Below are 24070 nucleotides of genomic sequence, written 5' to 3'. Positions count from 1 at the left end.
AATTCATTAGTCTTTGAAAAGTAGCCGGTGCATTGCACAGACCAAATGCCATTCTTTTAAATTCATAAAGGTTGTTTTCTACTACAAATGCAGTTTTTTCAATAGCTGAGTCATCTACTTGAATTTGCCAATAGCCAGAAGCTAAATCAAGAGTTGTGAAAAATTTCTTTCCGAATAATTTGTCTAAAGTTTCATCAATTCGTGGCATGGGAAAAGAATCCTTTTTTGTAATACTATTTAATTTTCTATAATCGACGCAAAATCTAACTTCGCCGTTCTTTTTCTCTACTAATACCACGGGTGAAGCCCATGGTGAATGTGAATATCGGATTACATCCGCCTCAAGCATTTCTTGTACTTTGTCCTCTAATAATTTTCTTTGATTGTTTGTTACTCTATATGGGCGTTGTCGAAGGGGGCCTCGTCCTTGTGTATCAATTGTGTGTTTAATGAGATTAGTATTCCCTAATTCTGAATCTTTTGAAGCGAACAAGTCGTGAAAGTCATTGAATAATTTAGAGAGCGGTACTTGAAATTCCGGGTCGACATCCGAAATTACAACAGGCTCAGATTTTTCGTTAGGTTTGTGGTCTGATTTGTTTAAAGCAACTTTTCCTATTACTTGACGAATTATCTCAATTACTCCTAACTTAGTGTTTCTTGGTATGTTGACTTCAGTGAATGAATGATTTTCGACCATAATATTATACGTTCCATCTCCCGATACTTTTCCAATGAATTCTTCGATATATAATCCTGCCGGCAAATTTTCTTCTGGGGTAAATATAAATGCTGTTTGAGGGGGGACATACGGAAATGAACCTTTCATTTGCGCTGCAATTACCAGCGACGTCTGACGAAATAGCGTCGTCTTTTTGACCGTTGTAATTGCCATGTCTGGTACCCTAGAGATAGCTAAAGGGCCCTGCTCATCTCTTTTTAAATAAATGCTCTTGGCTTCTCCATCAAGCCGAAATCCGTGTTTCTGGATTGCATCCCATCCAAGGATACAGTCTTCTGTAACACCGTTTGTAACAATAAATTCTTGTCTTAAAACTGACTCTCCGTATCGAACGGGCAATGTCACTCTTCCCAGTGTGTGTAATTTTCTCTCCCCTACATCGTATAAATCAAAATCAAGCTGACTGCAGATCACTTGACCTCTAGGGGGCAACTTATTAAATAATCTCTCGTGTATAATACTTTTAGACGCGCCTGTATCAAATAATGCTTGTAAAGGGATTTGGAAAATCTTTAATGGAATTCTTGGGGTCGATTCATTTGTAATGGTTGTTAATTTTGCGACTTGTCGGGATTTTAAAGGAGGCTCGATATCAACTGACCCGAAGCTACAGTTGATCCCTAGTGGTTTCCCTGGCGTTGAGGTGGGCCTGGAATGTTAGGTCTATTTGGTTCTCTTATCTTAGGACAATTATTAGATTTGTGACCTATCTCACGGCAAGAATAACAAATAGGGGGTTGTGCCTGTTCTAGATTCTGGCGTTGAAATTTGCGACAAGTAGACTGGGTGTGGCCTCGAAATCCACAAAAATTGCAAGTCATCAAAGGTTGTGAGGGCCTGTATGGGGAATCACTAGAAGGTCTTGAAAAGGACGAAGTAAAATTCCTAGGTTTATTCGGAAATCTCGAAAAGTGCTGAGTGGTGTTGTCGTTACTACCAAAACGTGAGGGAGAATAATTCCAATTCTTTTCACGATTAAAAGTGGGGGTTTGGAAAGAAACCTGTTTACGAAATGGTGTGTTGGGTGTGTACGAAACGCCATCTTTTGCATCAAATTGCAGTTTTTTCACGGCCTGTGTTAATTCATGAAGAACATTTTTAATCTCATCGCTTTTGTTTTTGGGTTCTTCCACCTGCCGATTTCCGAGACGAATGTTGGCTACTGCATTAGTCATAAGTTCTTTCTGATCAATTATGATTTGTTTAATTTCTTTTAATTCTGCATCTTTAGATTCGTAAGACCCGTCTATTTTCCTAATAAACTCGTTCTTATCGCGGTCGGTTTCTAATGCTTCTAATCGAAGGGCATAAACGCGAGTCGATGCTACTAGGTCATTGAAATCTTTAAATTCTTTATATTTTACTTTCGACTGTAATTTAGAATCCAATCCCTCAATGAATTTTTGTATCAAAATAACCGTAAACGACTTTTCACCATAGCCCATGGGATACGCTCGTTTAAAAATTTCCTGCAAACGATGGGCATAATCTACAATTTTCTCTCCTGGCTTACGTTTTGCTTTATTAAACTTTTTAAGATATAAATCAGCATTTTCATCACCATGAAAGTGATCAAGCAAGGATTCCTTAATGGAAGCATAGTCGTCTGGATTTTCTTTTAAAATGGCTTGGATAACCGAAAATGCTCGATCAGTAAATTTTGCACGTAACATCTGAATTATTTTTTCATTTGACCATCCAGATCCATCTACTATACTTTCAAAAGATTCCAGCCAAGAGTCAAAACGGGTAATTGGGCTTCCAGAGAAAGAAGGAAGTAATTGCAAACGAGAGAATGTATGTTGATTGTTTTGGAAATCATCCAGATCTTTAACAGTAGCTGCTCTAGTGTGGGAAAGAGAGTACGCCATTTTGCTATTTGGATTGGGAAATTGGGAGGTTAAACTTCTCTTTTTCGGATTCTGAACGAGTTCTGGAACGCTAACTGGAATTGTTCCAGATTCCCTAAAATTGTTTGTAGCTGATACGACTTCTGTGCCAAGAAAGGGTGTTGTCGATTTGGGTACCGATTGAGTTATTGCTGGATGTGACGTTAGTCTCTGTTTGGTGATGGCCTCGGACGTCGTCTGGGTCTCGACTGCTGTAGTGCTTGGTTCGGTCGGCTTGTGGTATTCAATGGTAACAATTGTCTCAAGTTTGTTTTGGTTTGGATTAGCGTTTGTTTGATGTTCTCCGTCAACTGCACGTTGTTTGGTCTGATGACTGCTGGGAAGTTGTCCAGTTTTGTCAGAAGTGATTTTATCTCCGGGGTCAGTGGTTCCAATAGCGTAAGTAACTGAAGGTTTTTTAGGTATAGGAAAAGGTTGTGAATTTCCGCCAGAAATGTTTGTTGGTGGGTTAGTAGTAGACGTTCCAAATGGAAGGAGAACTCTTTCAGTTCCAGAATTAGGTGGGAGGTGGGTTGTCTTACGTCGCTTCCCGTGATCCGCAGATTCGGAAATATAGTACAAACGATCTTGTTTTTCGTTTGAGTGAGTTTCGTTAAGTCGGTGATGTTGTAAATCTGTCCGAAGAGGAAGGTCAGAAACTGCCTCGCATATGTCGTGAAAATTGCCGTTAGTTCGGACGCCTGCTGTTCCGTTTTCTTCGTCTTCTTCGTCCGTATGGTGAGTTTCACCTCTAGAATCGCCGTCAAATATTTCAGAAGAGACGTTGGTTTCTTCCACTCCGTTATCTGCGGGTTGTTCGGATAAAGATATGTCAATTGGATGTCCTTTAGCAACCAGATTAGTTGGGTCCGGATCTTCGGGTCGTTCGACTGGAAATCCGCTTCTCTCTCCTTCAGGCTCCTGATGGCTAGTATTAGGGATGGCAACCTGCTCGTCTGAATCTGGAAAATCTTCTCCTGATTCGTCGTGATCTCGTGGTATAGGTGGTGAAGACTCAGTGTCAACTGTTTTTCCATTAGTTGTGTTCTTCCTCTTGAAAAAACTTAAAATTGTGCTCGAGAGAAAACTGGTTTTTGACGTAGATTTTGGAGTAGGATTAACGGGTGACAATTTTGATGTAAACTTAGCTAAAAGGGAAGTTGATTGAGACACGGATGTTACCTTAGTAATATTCTTAGCACGGGGTTTTCTAGAGTTAATGTTATCTAACCCTGGGACAGCCACATACGCCACATTCGTTCTAAGTTTCTTTAACTGAGTGTCATCTTGTTTTACTTTGGGTTTAAAAATGGGTGACGCAGATTTTTTAACAGCCTCAATTGTTTTCTCTGACGCTTTACCTCCTTGAAAATGATCTGGGATAGCAGTGGTTTTGGGAACAATGGGATTGTTTATAGGAGAACGCAAAAGTTTAGGGCCGCCAGTAATAACATCGTCAATCATTGTGGTTGAGTTCGAAAAATCGCTGCCACCATTATGTAAGGCATTCTCCCTCTCGGGTGAATGGCTTTACGAATTAAGACAATTTGTTGTGTAAATAAACTCAGAGGCGTATTTACCCACAATGATGATTATGTATTACTAAGCTGAGGCCAAAGGTTTACAAAACGAGTAAGGATACATGGACGTGAGTCCCATTGGGAAACTGAGCGTGAGATTCGAGACAAAGTAATTTGATCTTACCGTGGTAGCGCGGGCGTACAAGCGTGAGGGGATAATAGGAGAAAACGGGAAACAATACTACTTGCCGACACGTATAGTATTTGGAGTACGTGTTGAGAAGATAATTCGAATACACACGACGCTCGGAGAGGAAAGAAGAACAAAATAAGTTGGAGGAATAACTAATGGATTAAAATGAATAAGCTAACACATCAAGATAAAAGTCTACTGTTTAAGAGTGACAATTCAAGCTAAAGGCGACTGAACGTCTTGCAAGCTGATACTTGTCTGACTCTTGTCAGAAAGTGGGTTCACCATGAAACGTCGCATCTTCGCATGTGGCGTGATGTTCGTGACGCGTAGGTGCGTCACACGCGTGAGTCAGAACCCGGAAGTTTTATCTAGGTCAACATGGTTGCACATGAAGCAACTAGCAAATACGTTTGTAATAGTGAATAAGAATATAATGTGAATATAAAATAAGCATAAGCAAATAGATCATATTGTGGGTATCTGCAAAGGTATATATATTTAGATGGCTTCGTTACAATATCATGAAAGAGAGCCAATACCTTTCGTCGCCCCCCTGGTGGCGGACGCCGTAAGTTCCCAAACATTATTGGAATCACGCGTGTCAGTTTCCTTTAATATAGGAGTCGGACCGGCTCCTATAGAAGAACAGTTCGAGTTGCAGAGAAGAGATCCCGGGGATTCACGAGTCTGTAAACGGTATTACGATTACGTTGCTAATTCCAAATGTTCATTTTGCAGGGGGATAATGGGAGTGATGACGTACATGCGATATTACCGAAGTCTACATGGTAATAAAAAAGTAGAAAGGTTAAACACTGTCCCAGTGCACACTAGTATCGTTCATACACCAGCCGGCTGTTACCCAAAAACAAAACAAAAAAGGCAATTGGCAAGTCAATGGTAACGGCCGTTTAATGGGTATGGCGCTACGGTGGCCGGTCTTGATAATATCGGGACGAGCATGTACGTCTATCACTCCCCAACGAAGGCCTAAACGGCCCTAATTCTTTTGAGCATTTTTAGGCCTGCCTTTTGACTCGTGGTGATATAGGTGGACCAACAAGGACATGAGTGTAGGCTACATGCGACATTGGCCTAGGGATTGCCTTTGGGTCAATGCTAATAGGTTAAACACTGATCCCAGTGCACACACGTATCGTCTTAACTCAATCGGCTTTTTACCAAAGGTAAGTAAACCAGTTAAGTCAACGGATGGTAAGAGCCGCTCAACGAGCAGACGGATTGTACGTGTGGCCCGTCGTGATAGTATCGCGTCGAGCATGTAGATATCACTCCAACGGACTTAACAACAGGCCTAAGCGGCCATCGTATTTTAATTGGTGTAGTGTAATTTGAGGAACTAACTTCCGCCTCGGTCTACGGACCAAAAAGGAGCACGGGCAGGGCCTAGGGGGAAGTTCCCGACGGCGCTCAACCGTGGATAATGAGATGGAAAACTGTTTACCCGTTTTTCTTTTGTTTCTCAGAACCGATCAAGATCCGAATCCAGCAACTCGGTGGGCCTCACGTTTTAAGACTGGCTCCTTTCTTCGTGATTGATCACATAACAAGTTGTACGCCTTTCCATTGTGTAGCTATACCTTACCTTTTTCTGACAACATCGAATAAACTTAGTTTTGCATCACTCATTGTTTTCATTACAATTGGTAAATGTTATACAAGAATAGTAGTAGGAACGGTTTAGATTAAAAGCTCAAAACGCTAAAAACTTTAATTATCCTGGTTCCAAAAGAGAAGTTGAAAATGCAGTGCCGAAATGACGTTTGCTACGAGTCAAATGCTATGTGCCAAATTCCAGGCATGAAAAGCACGCTAATCGGTAGGTGGTGTGAATCGAACACGGTCTGATTAATTACGATGGAAAGTAAACCTGCCTTCGTTAGTCATCTGTTCAAAAGGACAGATACGGATCTGTAGAGTTTTAAAATCTCGATAAGGGAATGGAGAACTAGCCGAACTAAATGAGTAAATGTAAAATTTGCGTTAATTCAAATGCACACAAGCATTTCCGTAGGTTCTCATGTTTGCGTACCCCTGTTTTTATCGCTTCAGGTGGTTGGTTTTCCTTTTTTTCTCATCGACCATGTCTTTTTCGTTTTGTTGATACCATATTGTATCAATCGAACCATCATGCGATTAGAAAATAATGAAATCATTCGTAAACGTGAAGCTGAAACTTGCCGAACCGAGACAGCTCGATCAAACGACAAGTATTTTCAAAATTGTAACATACAAACCGAGAAGTTTGACGATTGGACATCCCCAAGAAGTGCACAGTTGAGCCATCGTCAGTCCAAACTCCGTGAAACAGAAATAGATGTGGAAACTCGAAGAATAAAACTTAAAAAGTTATATCAAGCAGATAGATTAAAGGAAGAAGAGGCAATGAAAAGAATTCAAAAAGAAGAAGAAAAGCAAAAATGGGAATGTATGAAAGAAAAAGTACAACATTTTCGGCACTCTAAAAGTGCAAAACTGAGTGAATTCTTAGAAAACAAGGAGCACGAAAAGTGGAAATCTACCAATGATTCTTTCAGAGTGTTTGAATCTGAATTGAAAAAACAACAACAGAAAGAAATGTGGACGATACAGCTACAACAGAAAGAAGAGGAGAAAGCTAGGTTAATGGAAGAAAAGAAAAGGGAGGCTGCACAAATGGAACGCTTGGTTCAAGAAGAAAAGAGAAGGAATGAACTTGAACGACAGATGGAATTGGAAAAGAAACAGCAGTGGAAAAAAGATTTGGATGCTCAAGTTGAACAATTGAGGTATATAGGATATTTTTGTACTTCTTCATTTTCATGTTATGATGTTCTACTCATAGGGCAATGGACTTTGATGCGAATGAAAAACGACGAGAACAGGAGAGATTGATGGCAGAAGCTGCAGGGTTGGAGGCTATCAAAGAAGAAATACAGATAAAAGAAGAAGAAAGAGCAAAAAGAAAACAAAATGGGTACAATGCTTTTATTTTTCTCTGTATCAATTGTTTTTGATAAAACAATGCGTATTTTTAGAGAATTTTTGACCAAACAACATTTGGCAAAACTGAGGCAACGTTCGAAAGAAGTGACCGCTGATCTGGAAAGAGAAATGAGTTTCGTGGAAAAACTTGCTGAAAGTGATCGTGCACAACAAAAAGAAAAAACACGTCAGGATATAATGCGATTTTTAGAACTCGTTGAAAACCATCGTCAAATTGAGAAAGAACGTTTGCAGCAGAGCGAGTTTTTGTTCCAGTAATTCATGCTTCCTTTCCTTTTAAGTGAAGAAATGAATTTTAACGCATCTCTTTTGATAGGGAAGAGGCAAAAAAACTGTGGGAAAAAAGAGAATCAGAGTGGGAAGTTGAAAGATTAGCTCGCAAAAAGTTAATGGAAGACGTGATAACGATCCAGAAAAAACAGGCAAGGCACCTGTCTTTATATGAATAATTTAAACCGCTTGTTCTACATAGTTCAAATTCTTTTAGATTGACGAGAGACTACTTGTAGCACGACAAGAAAGGGAGCGACTTATACTTGATCGGGAGGAACTTATTCGCTCGCTCGAGGGCTACCACAATCAAATGAAGATGAAAGAGATGGAGACCAAAACTAAACAGTTTCAAACGAAAGTGGATCTGTTAGCCCAAATTCATCAAAAACAACGTAGTGAAGAAGAATTAATTAGGCAAGAAGAGCAAAAACGCAAACATCAAGAAATCATGGAAGCAGCTCACAGCCAAAAACATTGGAATATATCAATGGATAAACTCAAACTTTAATATCATAAATACTTCATTCCTTTTCAAATTCGAAGCACTTGTCATGTTTTTTCCCTTTTATGGATAATACCCTTTGTGTAGTTTTTAAAATATACTAGTACGCAAAAATTGTATTGAAAAAAATACCAACGGAAGCATTAGGAGTAGGCTACGCCACTTTTCTAGGTGCTTTTCAAAGTGATCTTACAATGAGTGCTATGTACCCTACTCTATCAACTAAAAACCCGGACGTGAGTGAAAAGTTACAACTGAATCAACTCACATCCAAAATTGGAGAAAAGAGATGGGTAGTATCGACAGAATTGTGACTTGTCAAGTATCATGACGAAATTTGGCTGCGCGTTGGAGTCAATTTCCTGCGAAGGCCCGGCCAACACAGACCTAAATCTTAATCGTGAAATGCAATTATTTTTTAGTGTTTAGCTATGTTTTAACTTAAACTTTTCCGTGCTTTTCTAAGAGCTCTTATAAATAACTTTTTCCAATTGTAGTTATACTCCTTTTTCTCTGTAGACAGTGTTCTATAAAGAATGCCAGTCTTCTGTTAGACTACCCAATTGGTATTTCCAGCGAAATTCATATTCCAATATGAATTTCATACTCCAATATGAATTTCCTACCACCTGTCAATGGACTGCACTCAAGTTCACCATTCAATAACGACTCTAAGTTTTCCTTAAGATTTACACTTAAAGTGTCTAGGAAGACGTTCAAAAAATATTGAGACTAATCACGGTTGAGCGCCGCCGGGAACTATCACCTAGGCCATGCCCGTGCCTGAAAGAAAAAGTCAGGACGTTGATTCGAACGGATTCGAATGCAACGAGCACTAAGTACGGTCACATTATTGGAGGAATGACCGTGTGCTTGGTTCGTGATTTGGAGTCACAAGTGATAGCTGCAAGCTGATGTCACTCGAACCACTGCACCAACCCGACTAAGCGTATACTTACCTATCATACTTACCATACGAAATGTGCTTCATCAAGTCTTTTATACTGTCTCATAGATGATCGAAAAAAGCTACAGCTCATTATGGCGTCAGTTTAGCTTTAATGCTAAATTTCGCAAACACGGTGAACTAGATTGACAATAATAAAAAATGAACTTTATTCGTCACTTGCTGTGTTACTTATTATTAAGAATCTCAATTGTGCTAAACAAATTTTGACACGCAAAAAATGCTACAATAGAAACGGAAACGGTTGCACTCACGGATCGTGACTGGAACATGTATACCAATCCCGCCATAAGACCTAGAAGTTACTCTTCGGTTGCCACCAGGTGGCATATGAGTAGCATATTTCTATGAAATCTTTTGATGGCTGTCTGCTGTCTGCTTAACTGGGCATTGATGGTAGGTTAATTTTTAAAAAGTTTGTACTTCAAATATAGGAACTATCTTGCTTTCGGCGGATTATTCTCAGTTGGAACTTCGAATATTGGCGCATTTGAGCGAAGACGCAGGTCTTTGTTCTGTTCTTAGCCAACCCGATGGCGATGTTTTCCGCGGCATTGTATCGGTTTGGAAAAAGAAAAAGCAAGAAGAAGTCAGAGACGATGAAAGGCAAAAAGCGAAACAAATCTGCTACGGGATTGTTTACGGCATGGGATGTAAATGTTTAGCCGAACAGTTGGAAGTCGGGGAAGAAGAGGCTCAACTCTTTGTTAACACTTTCCACGCAAGGTATCCTAGTAAGTTAATCGTGTGTGTTGTCGATTCTGGATATAGCCTAATCTTTCTAATCTGATTACATCAATGCCTTTTAGGTATACAAAGCTTTATAACAAACACAGGTAACCAGTGCCGCACGAATGGATTTGATGATGTTGATGCCTAATTTTCTTGACAGGTCAACCGATGTGGAAAAAAATTCAGGAGGAAAATGAATTGAGCTGCTGACATTGGCCTATTCTGGAATACATCAGTTTGCATCATAATCAGAAAGGTAATATTGCCTCTTTTAATTCCTTATCCAGTTGTAGCTATTCTATTCTATGTAGAATTTGTAGAATTTGTAGTTGAATCTATTAGAATTTGTAGCTACACATATTCTATTTATCCACTCTTCTTCCTCTGTGTATTAAATTAGACTCCCCACCCTCTCATTCATATCGTGACCAAGGGTACGAATCACGTGAAAGCCCAAAGTTCTTGTAACCTGTTGCCTTATATGTTTGTGTCACATTGGTTTCATAGTCTAAACGATAACAATAACAAAACTCGCTACATTCGATTTCAGAGTATATTATTTCCCGATTAAATCTTTTATTGCATAAGCCTCAATTTCCAATGTCGCATTCGTTCAACTCAACACCGTCCAACAGTTTTGCTCCTTTTGTCAATTAAATAGCATTCATGAACGCCTTGATTCCGTTCCAGGTTTTAGTGGCCGTCGGTACAATTTGTGATGCCGGCAGTTGAAATCCGTACCGTCCTTTATCGCGGAGCTCAATCGTGTACGAATGGACAACGCCTTCGTTTTCATAATAATGATCCGTAGTAGCGCCCGATGCGATGTCTGTTAAATAGGCAACGAAAATTGTTACAAATTGAACACGAGTAAAGTGGAAAAGGGAATTAGTTTCAGTGCTGCAGATGTCTGACTTACAAAGGACGGTGCCTGTGCTACCGTATTCGTAAGGGGTTCCATAAGTAGCAACGAGTGCATCAACGCCTGCTTTCATGGCATTCATCTGGAAGAAGGAATATTTAAAAATAGATTGAAATCCTTTTCAATAAATAGGTTGGATGTGTTCTGTTACACCATTTCAGGGTACTCGACCGGCAGAGCACTTGAATAAGAGTACGATGATAGCCAGAGTTGGGAGTAGGAATGCATAGAAATGGCTGCCTTGACCCTTCCACGATCAGCAGCAATTAGAGCCTTTAAAATTGAAATTTGAATAATGAACTTGTTGCTCGATCAACGGGAAGAAGAAACTGCTGGGTATACGTACGTCCAAAGTCTGAGACTCCGGCTCGGACAAGGCTGAAACTCCATGATGGGCTATAACGACGGACAGTGTAGGAGTACACAATTAATAGTGAAATATTATAGGATAAATTCAATGACGTAGAGCTTACTCTCTGAGCAAGGTAGGTTGGAGGATCCTTCCCCACCAAAACCAGACGGGAAGTTGCGATTGAGATCAAGACCGACGCAGGCAGAGCCACTGTTAATCGCACGATTTTTTCGCCACAATCTGTCCTGTTTGTTGGCATCAGGTTAGGAAATGTTTAGCAACAGGTCAACGGTCTCTTAATTTTAAATCATTTAACCCCAAAAAGTTACTACGATAAAGCTTTCCTTACATTGCTCCAGCTGTAGGCGTAGCCGTCCGGATTAGCAACAGGCACAAACTTCCAGTCGTATTGATCAACGAGCGCAGTGATCTCGGCGTCAGTTCCATATCCACTGGTGATCTACGTATACGCAAAACAATAATCCATTGATAAATACAAACGTACTGCATGTGACAATAGCTATTATATAGGCCTACCGTATCGATGATCCAGACGCAAGTAGCCGCAGTGATCCATTCCCTGGCGTGAATGTTGCAATCAAACCAAGCAATCGGTTTGTTAGCAGAACGATCGCTACTGATGGTCGCCTGAACGATTTGACGGCCTTCGACACTGGTACCTGCTACCAATGTAGATACCAATGGGTTGGTGCTAGCCAAATCGGCCAAGTAAGCCATGATCTATTTAGAATCACAATTGATGCTTAACACCAAATGAATATGCATAGGAGACTTTAGAAAATACAATTCACCTCCTCGTAGGTGTGATAGTTTTCCACGTCGATGGCCTTGTTGTTACTGGCAAGTGCTCGGCGAAGAGCGATGCTCTGCTGTTCTTCTTTTCCCAATACGCCCAGGTTAGCAATATGAATTTTGTGGTTCATGCCATGTTCAAGCAAAGCTCGTGCAACACGATTGTATCTATATTTCAATGAATTTTGTTTTGCATTAAGACGCTTCAAAAGTTGAGAAATCTAACGCTACATACGATTCGGGACTGACGTGAATGTCGGTGAATCGATTAGCGGCGACTGAGCGTGTCCAGAAATCGATAGAGCTGCTTGATTCCAAAGCGCTTAAAAATTTCACCTGCTCCTCTGTCTGCGGGACTACTCGAATTACCATATGCCTTATTTAGAAAATATATATCGATTCGTTTCAGATCTCAATTGATTAAGGACAGGAATGGGCAAGTAAAGGTGAAGCCTATTAAATAGACATATACATACCCCGAGTAGTCGACTTTGGTGGCGATGGCAAGCGAAAGTAAGGCACAGAAGATCTGAACATGAATCTTCATTTTCTCGGCGTGATGCAGCACGAATTCCAAACGACAATAACGATGGAACAAACGGACGCTGTCTGATCGTGGGAGCTGGACCCCATGCTAAATTTGAATTTGAAGGTTTATTGAGTGATTGTTCGACAACACTAGGTGATATCGTAGTTGACGGGACACTGGAAGACGTAGAGGGTGCGGTGACAGTTGGTAGCTGTGGTGGAGAATGTCGATTTTCGATAGAAGATAAGCTGACTGCTGTAAACATTGAACCCGGAGGTAATTTTACTTTCAAAGCAATCTTCCATCGCTTCAAGATTGTGAAGACCAGATGCGATACAAGCATAAGATTTCGATCTGTGGTAGACAAGTTTTCCGCTGTTGACCAGTTGCTGTAAAAACCATCTTCGAATAAAGAAAATGTTGGGATGACTTGATTGTCTGAATTTCGAAGATTCAAAAGGATTCTAATCCTTTTGTGTGATTCGTAATATTCGGCGATATTTGCTACTTCTGCCAATGATTCGTCGCACTGGAAAGCAATCTTATTGACAGTTTCCCTAACAGCTGCAACAGTCATATCTTTATTCTCTTGAGCAAAAGCAAGTTTTTCATCCAAAGACATTATTCCCGCTAGATGAAGATCATTTTTCATTAGCTGGTCTTTAAGTCCAACTTCAACTTGTTTCAACGATTCCATTAAGGAGTTCAGATGGGATTGCACTTGTTTATGCTTTTTAATAGCCAATGATTTTTTTAAAGGGATGTCTTTGATCAGTTTTTGAAGATCTTCAGCTTCTTTCATAGTGCTACCTCTTATGGATACAAGAGAATGTTTTGGGTTGCTGAAATAGCAAGACAATTTGGCAACTGACTCGCAGGACAGGCACCAGCATTCCAACCTGTTAAAACATTTAGAGTTATTAGTTAGGATCCATCAAGTGCAAGAATAAAGCAATAGAGGCTTACGATCTTTGCAACTGTTTAGCTCTCTCAGCTTTGTTGGACATTTTGGCAATATGAAGGGCATACATGTTGGACGAAAGGTTATCCACACCATTGTTGCATGTAAATGTGTTCCGACATAGAGGACATGTTATTATAACAGTGGATGAAGACAGTGACTATAAAAACACAGAACAAAAACAAGAAAGTGTTGAAAGGTACAATATTTAGTGAAAATTAGGTAAAATTTTTACCCTAAGGCCATAGACTACGAAGTAAAGACGGCGATCGGCTCCATAAGCCCGAGAGGAATCGTCCGAAGCGATGCTTCTGCATGCCGGTAGGGGTCAGGCCGTACCGGTTAACAAGGCAATTTAGTCGTTCCCCGTTTCCCTACTGATTACGTGCTTCACACACACGCATTTTCGGGTATATGGAATTCATATTGATTTTTCTACTTTACACCATGATTTTGAATAGCCCTTCCCCGTGTCCCTTGAATTTTTGCTCAATTTTACTTACAAGTTCGGGTGTAGAAAAAATTAATTTTATGTGACCCCCTTTTCCCTTGAATATATTTCGTTTTAAAGAAATCGTGAAACACTGGTTGTTGTTTTTTTCGATTTCAACAGAAGGTAGTAGGCGCGAGCTACAAACTACACTCATTTGATACAACTAATTTCGCCGTTTGTATCTGCCCTATATTAATATTTTAGTATATGAAATAAATAAAAAGACATAAAAATTTAAAAATATGTTCAAGATGTATGTATTATTCAGTGACTGACAACCTTTTAAACACTGACTTCTGATCACTCAAGAATCGAATTATCACATATATTTATCATTTATCGCCTAGCGAGATTCATAACCAAAATTAATTAAATACCTTTTGTTTTATTTTGAACACCACAGAACAACATAATCCTTGAAAAACCACAACGTAAACAATGTAAATGACGCCTACAAATTCACAACAGTGTTTCAAGATTTCATTTAAAAATCCAAATATTCATGAGAAACGATGGTCACATAAAACTTTTTTTTCTACACCCGAATTTGCAAGTAAAATTAAGCAAAAATTCAAGAGACACGTGGAAGGGCTATATAAAATTATAGTATAAAATATAAAAATCAATATGAATTCCATATACCCGAAAATGCGTGTGTGTGAAGCACGTAATCAGTAGGGAAACGGGGAACGACTAAATTGCCTTGTTAACCGGTACGGCCTGACCCCTACCGGCATGCAGAAGCATCGCCTGTGGAGGGTTATAGGGGAGTTCAGTCTTTACCTTGTAGTCTATGCTAAGGCACTCCAGGCAAAATGTATGGAAACAAGGGAGAAACTTGGCGATTCGCTTATCACTATTATACTCTGAAAAACAGACTGAGCACGTACTCAGATCTTCAATCTCATCCATTTGGGCAACGGAACACGCAACGGTATCGTCACTGAAACCCATTAAATGAGACGAAAGGCTTACAGCCATCTTATAGCGTGCCTTAACCCCTGATCGCCAACCTTTCAGACAACAAGACCACGTGTGAAACTCACGACTGAAATAAACTTATCATGTCGTTCAAAGCCATGACAACGTTTAATATTTTATTATTTCATTCGCATCTGTAAAAATTTATTAACGTATAAAATATTTCACAATGTTGGCAAATAATTACAAACTGCTCAAATAAGATCTTTGAAAAATGTAATTAATCAAGAAGTTTTGAAACCTAGCGTTGGTTTTATGGGAGAGTGCATTAGTCAGTCTCAGTATACATTCTGCTCGGCAGTCGACAGGGTGAAGTTTAGGTTAATGTGTTAAGTATTACGTTATTGTGAAACAATTTATCTCAAAATTCTGTAAAGGCAATTGGCAAATTATCTAGCTCATAAAATCTTGCAATTTGATCTAGGAGAACGTATGCACTCCAGCAAATGCGTACGGCGGTGCAGTGGGCGTATTGTGTCGAGTGATATCCAGATGGTCGGCATTGGTTTCTAATTTGACGTACTGAAGCCGTCTGGAACAAGAGTGCTAAGAGCCAAGCCATGGGGAAGAAAATTCATTCTCTCTGTTCACATGACCAGTGTAACAGCCAAAATGACAAGGGCTTTGTTGTTGTTGCTTAGACGTTCTGATGTTCGAATTTTGATAAGGTTGTAGATCCTGCCAATACGGAAGTTCAGCCACTGTTGTAGCACGACAAATTGATGCCCTCGTTACGTCGTGCGGTTCGGGTTAGTTTCACCGAGATGAGGAAAAGGTAACGAGCAACTTTTATCATTCTCTTTTTTAAACCCTTTTTGGAGCCTCCTTCTATTTTGTTCCTCCAGCTAATATAAAAGCTGTACAAAAACGAAAGCAAATCTCAGAGGAGCAGGCAAAATGCATGGACATAATTTAAGTTGCTTCTGTAAAATCAACAAAACAAACAAAAAATATTATAAAATTGAATTAAATTTTAAAAAACAACAACAACAAACAAACAAAAAATGAAAAAAAAAATAAATTTTCGTTTTTTTTTCAGTTTTAAGAAAAATAAACACTCAGGAAACTAATATTATCATCTCTCTCTCTCTCTCTCTTTTTGTGCTTAAGTAGAAAGCATGTATGGCGAGCACTGCGAAAGTAACATAAAACATTTTGCGTAATCAAATTAAGTTGGGCGTCCATTGCCTAGTGGTTATGGCGTCTGTTGATCATCAATGACCCTAGATGAGGCTTAGAGGGATTGAAGCAATGTGCATGGAAACATGGAACATGGAACCTGAACTTGGGGCGCGAGTCTACGGTCGATGATCAACTTTTGCCAAATTAACAACTTTTGAGAATAAAAATTAATAAAACAAAACAAAAGGCAGTGCATAAAATTAAGCAACGTAACGTAACGTAATAATGTCATTAATAATTAAACTAATAACACGTTCTGGTAGAAGATAGCAAATGATATCTTTCCAGGTGATCTGCTATGTCAACGTTCAAATCTTGACAGATGCCAAAAAATATTTTCAGCTTAAAGTTTCGTTTTAAGTCCATTTTTAGGTTTTTTATGCAGTTGGGATTGTGTAGATATGCGTTTTAGAATTTTCCTTGGTTGCATACTGAATTTAATCGAGGGTTGCAACTTGAAAGTAACATGCTATTCTCCTTCTCCATTTCAAATTTTTTACCTTAAGCTGCAGTGACTTCCGTATGTGAGATGCGTGATGTTGACAACTTGTTATTATGGTGTGCCATTGTACGAACGTTTAGTAGATATTGTATTACTGATAGTCCGAGTTCCGGCTTACTATCAGAAGGTACTAGCGCGACACACAGAAAAGTGCGCCCTTTTTGTTTACTTCTTTTTTCGGCTTCGCGCTACTAGTACCTTCTCGTAGTAAGAGTCTCGGGTAATTGAGGCCGAGCCCGACTGAGTACTGTTTGGACGTACCTGTACGGTTTTTTAACAGGTGGTTTAACGAGAAAAATAACAACATAATCGAAATCAACGTTTAATTTGGATTATGCCGTGTTATTTTTGTCGAATTCCATGAGATGTCGTTTTTCGCAGATTTTGACAGAAGTGGGAAGGGTATACCCTTCCCACTTGTCCATTTTTGGCCAAATTTTAACTTTCGTTTAAAATACATGATTTCAATTAAGAATTGAATGCTAATCACGGAAAACAAGTTCATTTTTCAATTGGCCTTATATTTTTTTAAAACTTAACGTAAACAACAAAATATAAAGTTGGGGTCGTGCAGCAGTACTCACTGCTCAGTGTATGTTCAGATTGGTGCAGTGTACAGTACATAAACATATCGTTTCGTTCATCGCCACTTGAATTATAGTGTCAACCAAGTTTACCTCGCTATGAAGGATAAAAAGATTAGCAAGCTTGTTGCTGATTCAGCAGCGTTCATCAGAAATGCATTAATTGAGGTAAGAGTTAAAAGTTGACGAAAGAAAATGACCGGTACCCGTGCTGGTTAAAAGCGCCTTATAATCATTTTATTTGTAAATATTTAAGATATGGCTGAGGCTTGAAACAAAGGTAAGATTTTGTTTGTTTCTAAATGTTTCGATTAAATATAGAATAACATAGGTTAATACTGAAATAAGGCACACCTCTTTCAAATGGTCCATGTAGCAAACTGTACTGTTCTGCAAACAAATTTGCTTTTGTTTGTTTGATTTAACTTCAAAGAAAAAAACAATTGTTCCAATATTATAAGATGCACATAGACTGCATAGTTCATTATTTGTTTTGTGAATTTAGGCCACAGGTTTAAATTAAAGCACGAAAATGTGTTGAGAAATAGCATTGCTTGCAGCATCGATATTTGGGCATCGATTTTCAAGTATAAAACGGATGCTACTAATGTATTCTCATTGGAGTGGTAGGAATAGGCGGTGCCTATCACTCCTCTATAGGGGTGCTGGGCCACAACCTCTATGGTACATAAAGGCCGCACAAGGAACGTGGTGCATTAGGGAATAAGGCTACACTCTCAATTTTTTGAATTCTACTTTTTCCCTACTTTTGGCTACCATTTGGTAGCGAAATGAAACATGCTACCAAATGGTAGGAAGAACTACCATTTGGTAGAAATACCGTCGATTTCTGTGAAGTCGACAAAAAGTAGAGCATAGTAGATCCCTTACCAATTGGTCTACCATTCGTAAATCCCGCGTTGGTAGGGTGGACTACCATTGAATTCCCGCTACCATTTGCCTTCTTTACTTCTACCTTTTCTTCTACCATTGCCCTACTTTTCGTCCCACTCTTTTCCTACTTAAATTTATTTTAAAAATACGCGCGAAATAGGTTTGGTTTGAAATTAGCACATTGCTTTCTGTATTTGGGCATATCACAACTAAAATTTCCTGGTTGATTTGGGAAACATGTAAGGTAGGATAAACGGGTACAAACAGCGAGAAACAGTTTGACAAAACGATTAACATTGCTAGATTTAATTGTTAAACATGACATAGGGAAACGAACAAAGGTCATTTCTTAATATTGAGCCAATTAGGAGAACAACTTTTGGCTGCTATGAATTTAGCTGCGTGAAAAAATCAGCAACAGAGGGGCGCACTTTACCAGAGTGGACATTAAATACGTAGCTGTCAAAAAAATAATAAAATGTGCTGAGAAGTTGAGGGTATTTAATGCGAAACATGTGGAACGACGCATAAAGGTTTTTGAAAGCTGTGATGGAACTTGTTCCGCTTGAGATGACTTCTCCTTCACAAACAATGTTGAAACAAACCGGATTCTTAAGCGATCCTACGCAGCACAAAAAGGGTGACTCCTTGAGGTGCGGCTTCTCTTCAATGATTGACAAAATGTCGTCGTTGGCCTGTTTTATAAAAACAAAATGTAGGCTAAAACTGAAACTATAAGAACTATTGTTATCTGTACCTTTATGAAGTAAACAACTCGTTCAATAATTGATTTCTGGCTAACAACACGTATTTTTTTTCAGAGACGGAATCAGCCGCAGTAACAAAACTAAAAGTTGTAGGCATTCTGAAACAAATTATGTGAATTAATAAATTATTCTATCCACTGAAGTGCGTGGAAGTAAAACGTAAGAAAATGAAAGTTACCGTCATCTGTGTCTGGAATTGGAGTGTTTGATCTTCCTGCACACTTCTTTATCAATGGTCCGTACCCCCAAACAAAAGTTTCTTCAAAGTGTCCCGCTTTCGGAAAGGCCAGGAGAAAATCGCGAAAAATCTAAAAGTTCATGGTGTTATTAGAAAGAGATAAAAAATTTTCGTAAATGTCTATATAGCTATTACTAAATTATGGCAATCTCTGTACGTACCTCTACCGTACCTTTCAGTTTTGCAGCAATGCTTGGATCAAAGCTGATGGAGAGCAGAAACGATTCCAAATCTGTCGCTGTTAGTTCGGAAACATCAATGTTGCATGGCGTATAACTGGCACAGTTAGACGCCATATTCTCCAAAAAGAGAGAAAAGAACCTGCAAGGGAACGAACATAAAGATAATTAATAAAAGCAACAGCTATTTACTAGAGAATATCAACAAACTGATTTTTGCAATCGATGGTTTTCGCAATCGGGCACACACAGGCCGGGCAGCTGGGCAGACACAAGCCGGGCAGCTGAGCAGACACAAGCTGGGCTGCCGGGCAGACACAGGCCGGGCAGCTAGGCAGATACAGGCCGGGCAGCTAAGCAAACGCAGGCCGGGCAGCTAAGCAAACACAGGCTGGGCAGACACAGGCCGGGCAGCTAAGCAGACACAGGCTGGGCAGACACAGGCCGGGCAGACACAGGCCAGGAAGGTAGGCAGACACAAGCTGGGCAGTTGGGCAGACACAGGCCAGAAAGGCCTGGAAGACACAAGCTGGGCAGTCGGGCAGCTGGGCAGACACAGGCTGGGAAGGTTGGCAGTAACGGCTAACCAAGTACAAGTTAAACTTCACACTGTCAGCCTATAGACATTCACAGGGCAGACGATTCAAAGATGAAAACTATGAACGATGATCTATTTCTCACCAGTCCAATGCTAACCTAACCCCCAGTGTAAGGGTAAAAAGCTGCCAAGACTGTGAGAAACAATAGTACCAAAAAAAAATTTCTGCAAACTTAAGTTAAAAGTTCTGAAAATATTCCAATTCTTCCCAAAATCTCACAATAAAACATTTCAAGATGAGCCAAATAGATCCTGTTGATATTTGCGACTCAAAGCTTCAAACTCTTTTCATTTCGAAGGGTTATGCAAAGCCAATAAATAACGAAAAAGTTAAACGCATTCATAAATGACCTTAGTGTGAAGAACAAATAAAAGCAAATTTAAATTTAAAAAACTGGCACAACTCACCAGACATGCGTTTTAGGACTTTCTGAAAGGGACCTTGAAACATTCACTAATACGATCCTTTTGGTGATCTAGTAATGATCGGCATTTCCTGCAGTGGATTACACAGGCCGGGCAGCTAAGCAAACACAGGCTGGGCAGACACAGGCCGGGCAGCTAAGCAGACACAGGCTGGGCAGACACAGGCCGGGCAGACACAGGCCGGGCAGACACAGGCCAGGAAGGTAGGCAGACTTAGAGTTAAACTTCACAGAAAGTTCTCCAAAAGTTAAGCGGAAGTAACTCCAAAAGTTCACCGAGAGTGTAGTTCCAGAAATTGTACGAAAAATTACAAACGGCGCACAGAACAACCTCCACAAACGAACACTAAAACGAAACGAACAGCATGCGAAAATTCAGAAGTAGAATGTACCATTTTTTGCTTTTCTATATTCATTCCCTAAACGCCTTGCCTTTCTATATTAGATTCCCTAAACACCGGTGAATGAATCTTCTCACAAAATAGTAAACTACATTTTACAATAACTTCAAGTATTGAAACTGTTATTTCTTTAAAAAATTGACTTGATTTCAACTTTCAGTTGGTAACTTAATTTGATATACTAATTTCATTGAATTACATAAATTGTAGAAATAATATTTACGCGTTAGGGTTCAAAGGCAACGTAGAAGGGCAATACAGTCGGCAATTTTTGACGCTACGTTTTCATAAGTGAAACGTACAATAATACCAGGCAGGTTTACTTTTTACAGTAATAACGTTATGTTATTGTAATTATTTTCTCACACTTAGAAACATTTGTTATTGCGTTTTGGTCAAACCAGCGTGATATTTAACCAAGCCCAAACGAGGGATAGTAAAAGTTGTTTAGTTGTAATTGAAATTATTTGAAGGCAGAACAATTTTATTTTTGATTTTATAATCATTTTGTCATATCGTATTGTTAATTTTTTTGTTTATCTTTTAGGCTTTAAAAGACGTTCTTGTTTTATGGTTTAAACCCAATTCACAAGCTGATAAATCACTCAATAGTACAACCCTATGGATGTTGGGCAAATTCACTGTTGGTAAACATTTACTCGTTATTGATTATTACAGCCAGGTACAAGAATCACATTGTCATCAACAAATAATTAAATTTACGTCAAATGTTCAGCTGCAATTGGTGAAGGTTGTGGAAGCTTTGGCCAACTCTAATTATAAAGTGAAGGGTAGACTTTACGTTTAACTTGACACTAGAGTCCATTTTTTCATCTTAAACCTTTTTCAAAGGTGCTTGTTTGGATGCAGTCTATGAATGGGTCAACCACAAGTGGACCACAGTTCATTATCAAGATGTCCTGTTATTAACGCTCTGCCTTGCACCATTGGGCTTTTTACATTTGTGATGGGAGCCTCTGTTGCAAAAGCGGTATGTTCTACTGAGACAGAAAAGAGTGTCATCCAACCTGGAAAAATCTAATTGACTGGATGTACATTGGTCCTTGTTGGTGCTTCATAATTTCAACCTCGACACTTGTCATTCTTCTTTCAATCATGAATTTCTTAGTGCATATAACAGATTTTCAAAATGAGGGCAAACTATTTTTATTATTGCAATTGACGACTAATAAAGTGTAAAATTTACTAGACAATTTCAAAACATTACAAAAATCGGGAGCGAGACTTTAGACCCCTTCGACATAAGACCCCAGGGGGGTCGACTTTAGACCCCCCACGTTGCGACGCAAGACCCCCATAACTTAAAAAAATATTTTTATTCGTTAATTAATGACAACGCAAAACCCCTAGCCCCCGACGCAAGGCCCCTGTGTCTTTTTTTCATTTAATGTAACCCCGACTTAAAACCCCGTGCCTTAAAATTTCTTCATATATTACCGACTTTAAGTCCCTGTCCCCCGACACAATGTCCCTGTATTTTTTGCCATTCAATATTATCCCGACTCAAGACCCCATTTTCCAAAATGTGCCAACAATTCCTAACTTTAAACCCCAGACACAAGCCACAGTACAGTATATTAGTATGTTATTTCTTTCAGTTTTTATTTGATGTCAGCCAATGTTTTCAAATGTTTAGGTGCAGTTCCTATCCTCAGCCCTACAGTGTGCAAAAATAGATTGTGGAAAAAACTGCCCATGCTGAATCTGCACAATGCTGGCTTCGTGTAAGTGACCTATCAACAGTAATTTTGGTTCATAGGCTATTTGACTTTCACATGCAAATATATGACAAATATTTATATTAATAAACTGTTATTGAACACAGGACTACACAGCATTAAAAGACTCTTCCCTTAAGGAAGTAGCTGTGGACTTTCTTTAGATGACTCTTGTATCAGAAATATTTTCCTGCTTCTTGGAACAAGGAACATAGGATGCCTTGATGCCAATGAAGTGTCATTGGAAACATTGTAAAAAAATGTTAAGGTATTTGACAAATCTGTAATCATGTTAATAAAGGGACTTTTTTGTTATTCTTAAATTAGCAGGAGAAACCTAAAGTTGGAGGATGATACATTTGTTTCCCATTGCTAGTTTTGTAAAACAAATGGTAAATTGGTAAAAAAAACATGTCACCTATTACTTTAAATAAATTGTTTTCAAAAGTGGAGATTAATTCCAAATCTTCAGCTTCCCAGGCAGACACCCATCCACAAAGCCATGGGTGATAGATGATATTCACAGCGGCACGACTGCGAACTGGAACTGGCTGACGACTGCCCTTAAGGAAGTAGCTGTGGACTTTCTTTAGATGACTCTTGTATCAGAAATATTTTCCTGCTTCTTGGAACAAGGAACATAGGATGCCTTGATGCCAATGAAGTGTCATTGGAAACATTGTAAAAAAATGTTAAGGTATTTGACAAATCTGTAATCATGTTAATAAAGGGACTTTTTTGTTATTCTTAAATTAGCAGGAGAAACCTAAAGTTGGAGGATGATACATTTGTTTCCCATTGCTAGTTTTGTAAAACAAATGGTAAATTGGTAAAAAAAACATGTCACCTATTACTTTAAATAAATTGTTTTCAAAAGTGGAGATTAATTCCAAATCTTCAGCTTCCCAGGCAGACACCCATCCACAAAGCCATGGGTGATAGATGATATTCACAGCGGCACGACTGCGTTGTAAATTGGAATCACTTTTATAAAGCCAAACAGGTATAGACCACGAACGGATGCTGAGTTGTCTGTTTTCAAAATGGTCGAAAATCTCGATTGTGGTAAGGCAGCCTAAAATTAACACAGGCTTCTTATGGAGACCCTTTTTTAATTAAATCATTAAGTGAGAAATAACTAGTCTTTTCTATTTATTTTTTTTTTCTGATAAGTCATCATTCTAGCTAGTAGCTTGTTTTTTTTATTCCTGAAAAACTATGGTATATATATTAATAATATTTTTTTCCGGGGTTGTTTACATAAGTTCGTCGGCTAGTCTCAGTTTCAAATTAGTCGGCCGCCATTCTCATCTGTCAAGATGACTATTTGCTTTATTCACGGTTGCAAGAATAATAGTAGGAAATTAAGTGCTAGACATGTTAAATTCTTCTGTTTGCCATCAACTAGTGTTAGATTTTCAAAAGAACTGAATGATCAAGAGTTAAAAAGAAGACTTGAGCAATTCCATAGTGATTGTAAGTTGAATTTTATTTAGGATTAGTGAAATGCATAAAATTTTTACAGTGTTACTCAGCCAAAGCTTTAAATTTGCATTCAGTGTATTGGCTGCGTTTTCCATCCCCGTTGGGAAGTACACTTTTTTATTAAGAAGGTAATCTATTGTGGCATTGTAAAAAAATTAACACAATTATCAAACAGGTAACTTATTTCACAAAATTTTA

The 24070-nt window shown here is 38.9% G+C and overlaps 3 protein-coding genes, 2 long non-coding RNA genes and 1 other non-coding gene across 11 annotated transcripts; 3 read left to right on the top strand and 3 right to left on the bottom strand.

The window, feature by feature from the left end:
• The first annotated feature begins 6236 nt into the window (after positions 1-6236).
• LOC116926978 (trichoplein keratin filament-binding protein) lies at positions 6237-8242 on the top strand. Its single transcript, XM_032933899.2, has 5 exons — positions 6237-7136; positions 7193-7324; positions 7386-7607; positions 7670-7775; positions 7841-8242. Exons 1-5 carry the CDS (start codon positions 6361-6363, stop codon positions 8132-8134), a joined length of 1530 nt encoding a protein of 509 aa, XP_032789790.2. The 5' UTR covers positions 6237-6360; the 3' UTR covers positions 8135-8242.
• A 1191-nt stretch (positions 8243-9433) lies between these two features.
• On the top strand, positions 9434-10371 carry LOC123474620 (DNA polymerase theta-like). Of its 6 annotated transcripts, none has more exons than XR_006649497.1 (5): positions 9434-9491; positions 9562-9821; positions 9905-9931; positions 9988-10083; positions 10228-10371. XR_006649497.1 is itself a non-coding variant. In XM_045176890.1 (5 exons), exons 1-4 carry the CDS (start codon positions 9456-9458, stop codon positions 10035-10037), a joined length of 381 nt encoding a protein of 126 aa, XP_045032825.1. In that variant the 5' UTR covers positions 9434-9455; the 3' UTR covers positions 10038-10083; positions 10228-10371. The 6 variants fall into 6 exon arrangements, 5 of the variants coding, with proteins under 5 accessions (XP_045032825.1, XP_045032826.1, XP_045032824.1 ...); XM_045176890.1 differs by having other exon boundaries at positions 9562-9829; XM_045176891.1 differs by having other exon boundaries at positions 9988-10371.
• Positions 10367-12880, bottom strand: LOC123474613 (carboxypeptidase A1-like). The gene is made up of 10 exons (XM_045176881.1): positions 12391-12880; positions 12150-12290; positions 11914-12082; positions 11639-11842; positions 11451-11561; positions 11223-11346; positions 11096-11145; positions 10903-11022; positions 10747-10831; positions 10367-10656 (listed from the first exon to the last, which is right to left on the bottom strand). Exons 1-10 carry the CDS (start codon positions 12459-12461, stop codon positions 10481-10483), a joined length of 1251 nt encoding a protein of 416 aa, XP_045032816.1. The 5' UTR covers positions 12462-12880; the 3' UTR covers positions 10367-10480.
• Positions 12881-15005: 2125 nt separating this feature from the next.
• Positions 15006-16719, bottom strand: LOC123474627. Its single transcript, XR_006649505.1, has 2 exons — positions 16561-16719; positions 15006-15735 (listed from the first exon to the last, which is right to left on the bottom strand). It is a non-coding gene; the product is annotated as an uncharacterized LOC123474627 (long non-coding RNA).
• A 1492-nt stretch (positions 16720-18211) lies between these two features.
• Positions 18212-19341, bottom strand: LOC116933209. Its single transcript, XR_006649494.1, has 4 exons — positions 19207-19341; positions 18986-19115; positions 18798-18905; positions 18212-18735 (listed from the first exon to the last, which is right to left on the bottom strand). It is a non-coding gene; the product is annotated as an uncharacterized LOC116933209 (transcript).
• A 1346-nt stretch (positions 19342-20687) lies between these two features.
• On the top strand, positions 20688-21856 carry LOC123474608. Its single transcript, XR_006649495.1, has 4 exons — positions 20688-20811; positions 20879-21084; positions 21196-21439; positions 21501-21856. It is a non-coding gene; the product is annotated as an uncharacterized LOC123474608 (long non-coding RNA).
• Positions 21857-24070: the final 2214 nt, after the last annotated feature.

The sequence above is a fragment of the Daphnia magna genome, linkage group LG7, assembly GCF_020631705.1.
Source record: "Daphnia magna isolate NIES linkage group LG7, ASM2063170v1.1, whole genome shotgun sequence".
NCBI classification, from domain to species: domain Eukaryota; kingdom Metazoa; phylum Arthropoda; class Branchiopoda; order Diplostraca; family Daphniidae; genus Daphnia; species Daphnia magna.
This window is presented reverse-complemented; position numbering and strand designations above follow the sequence as displayed.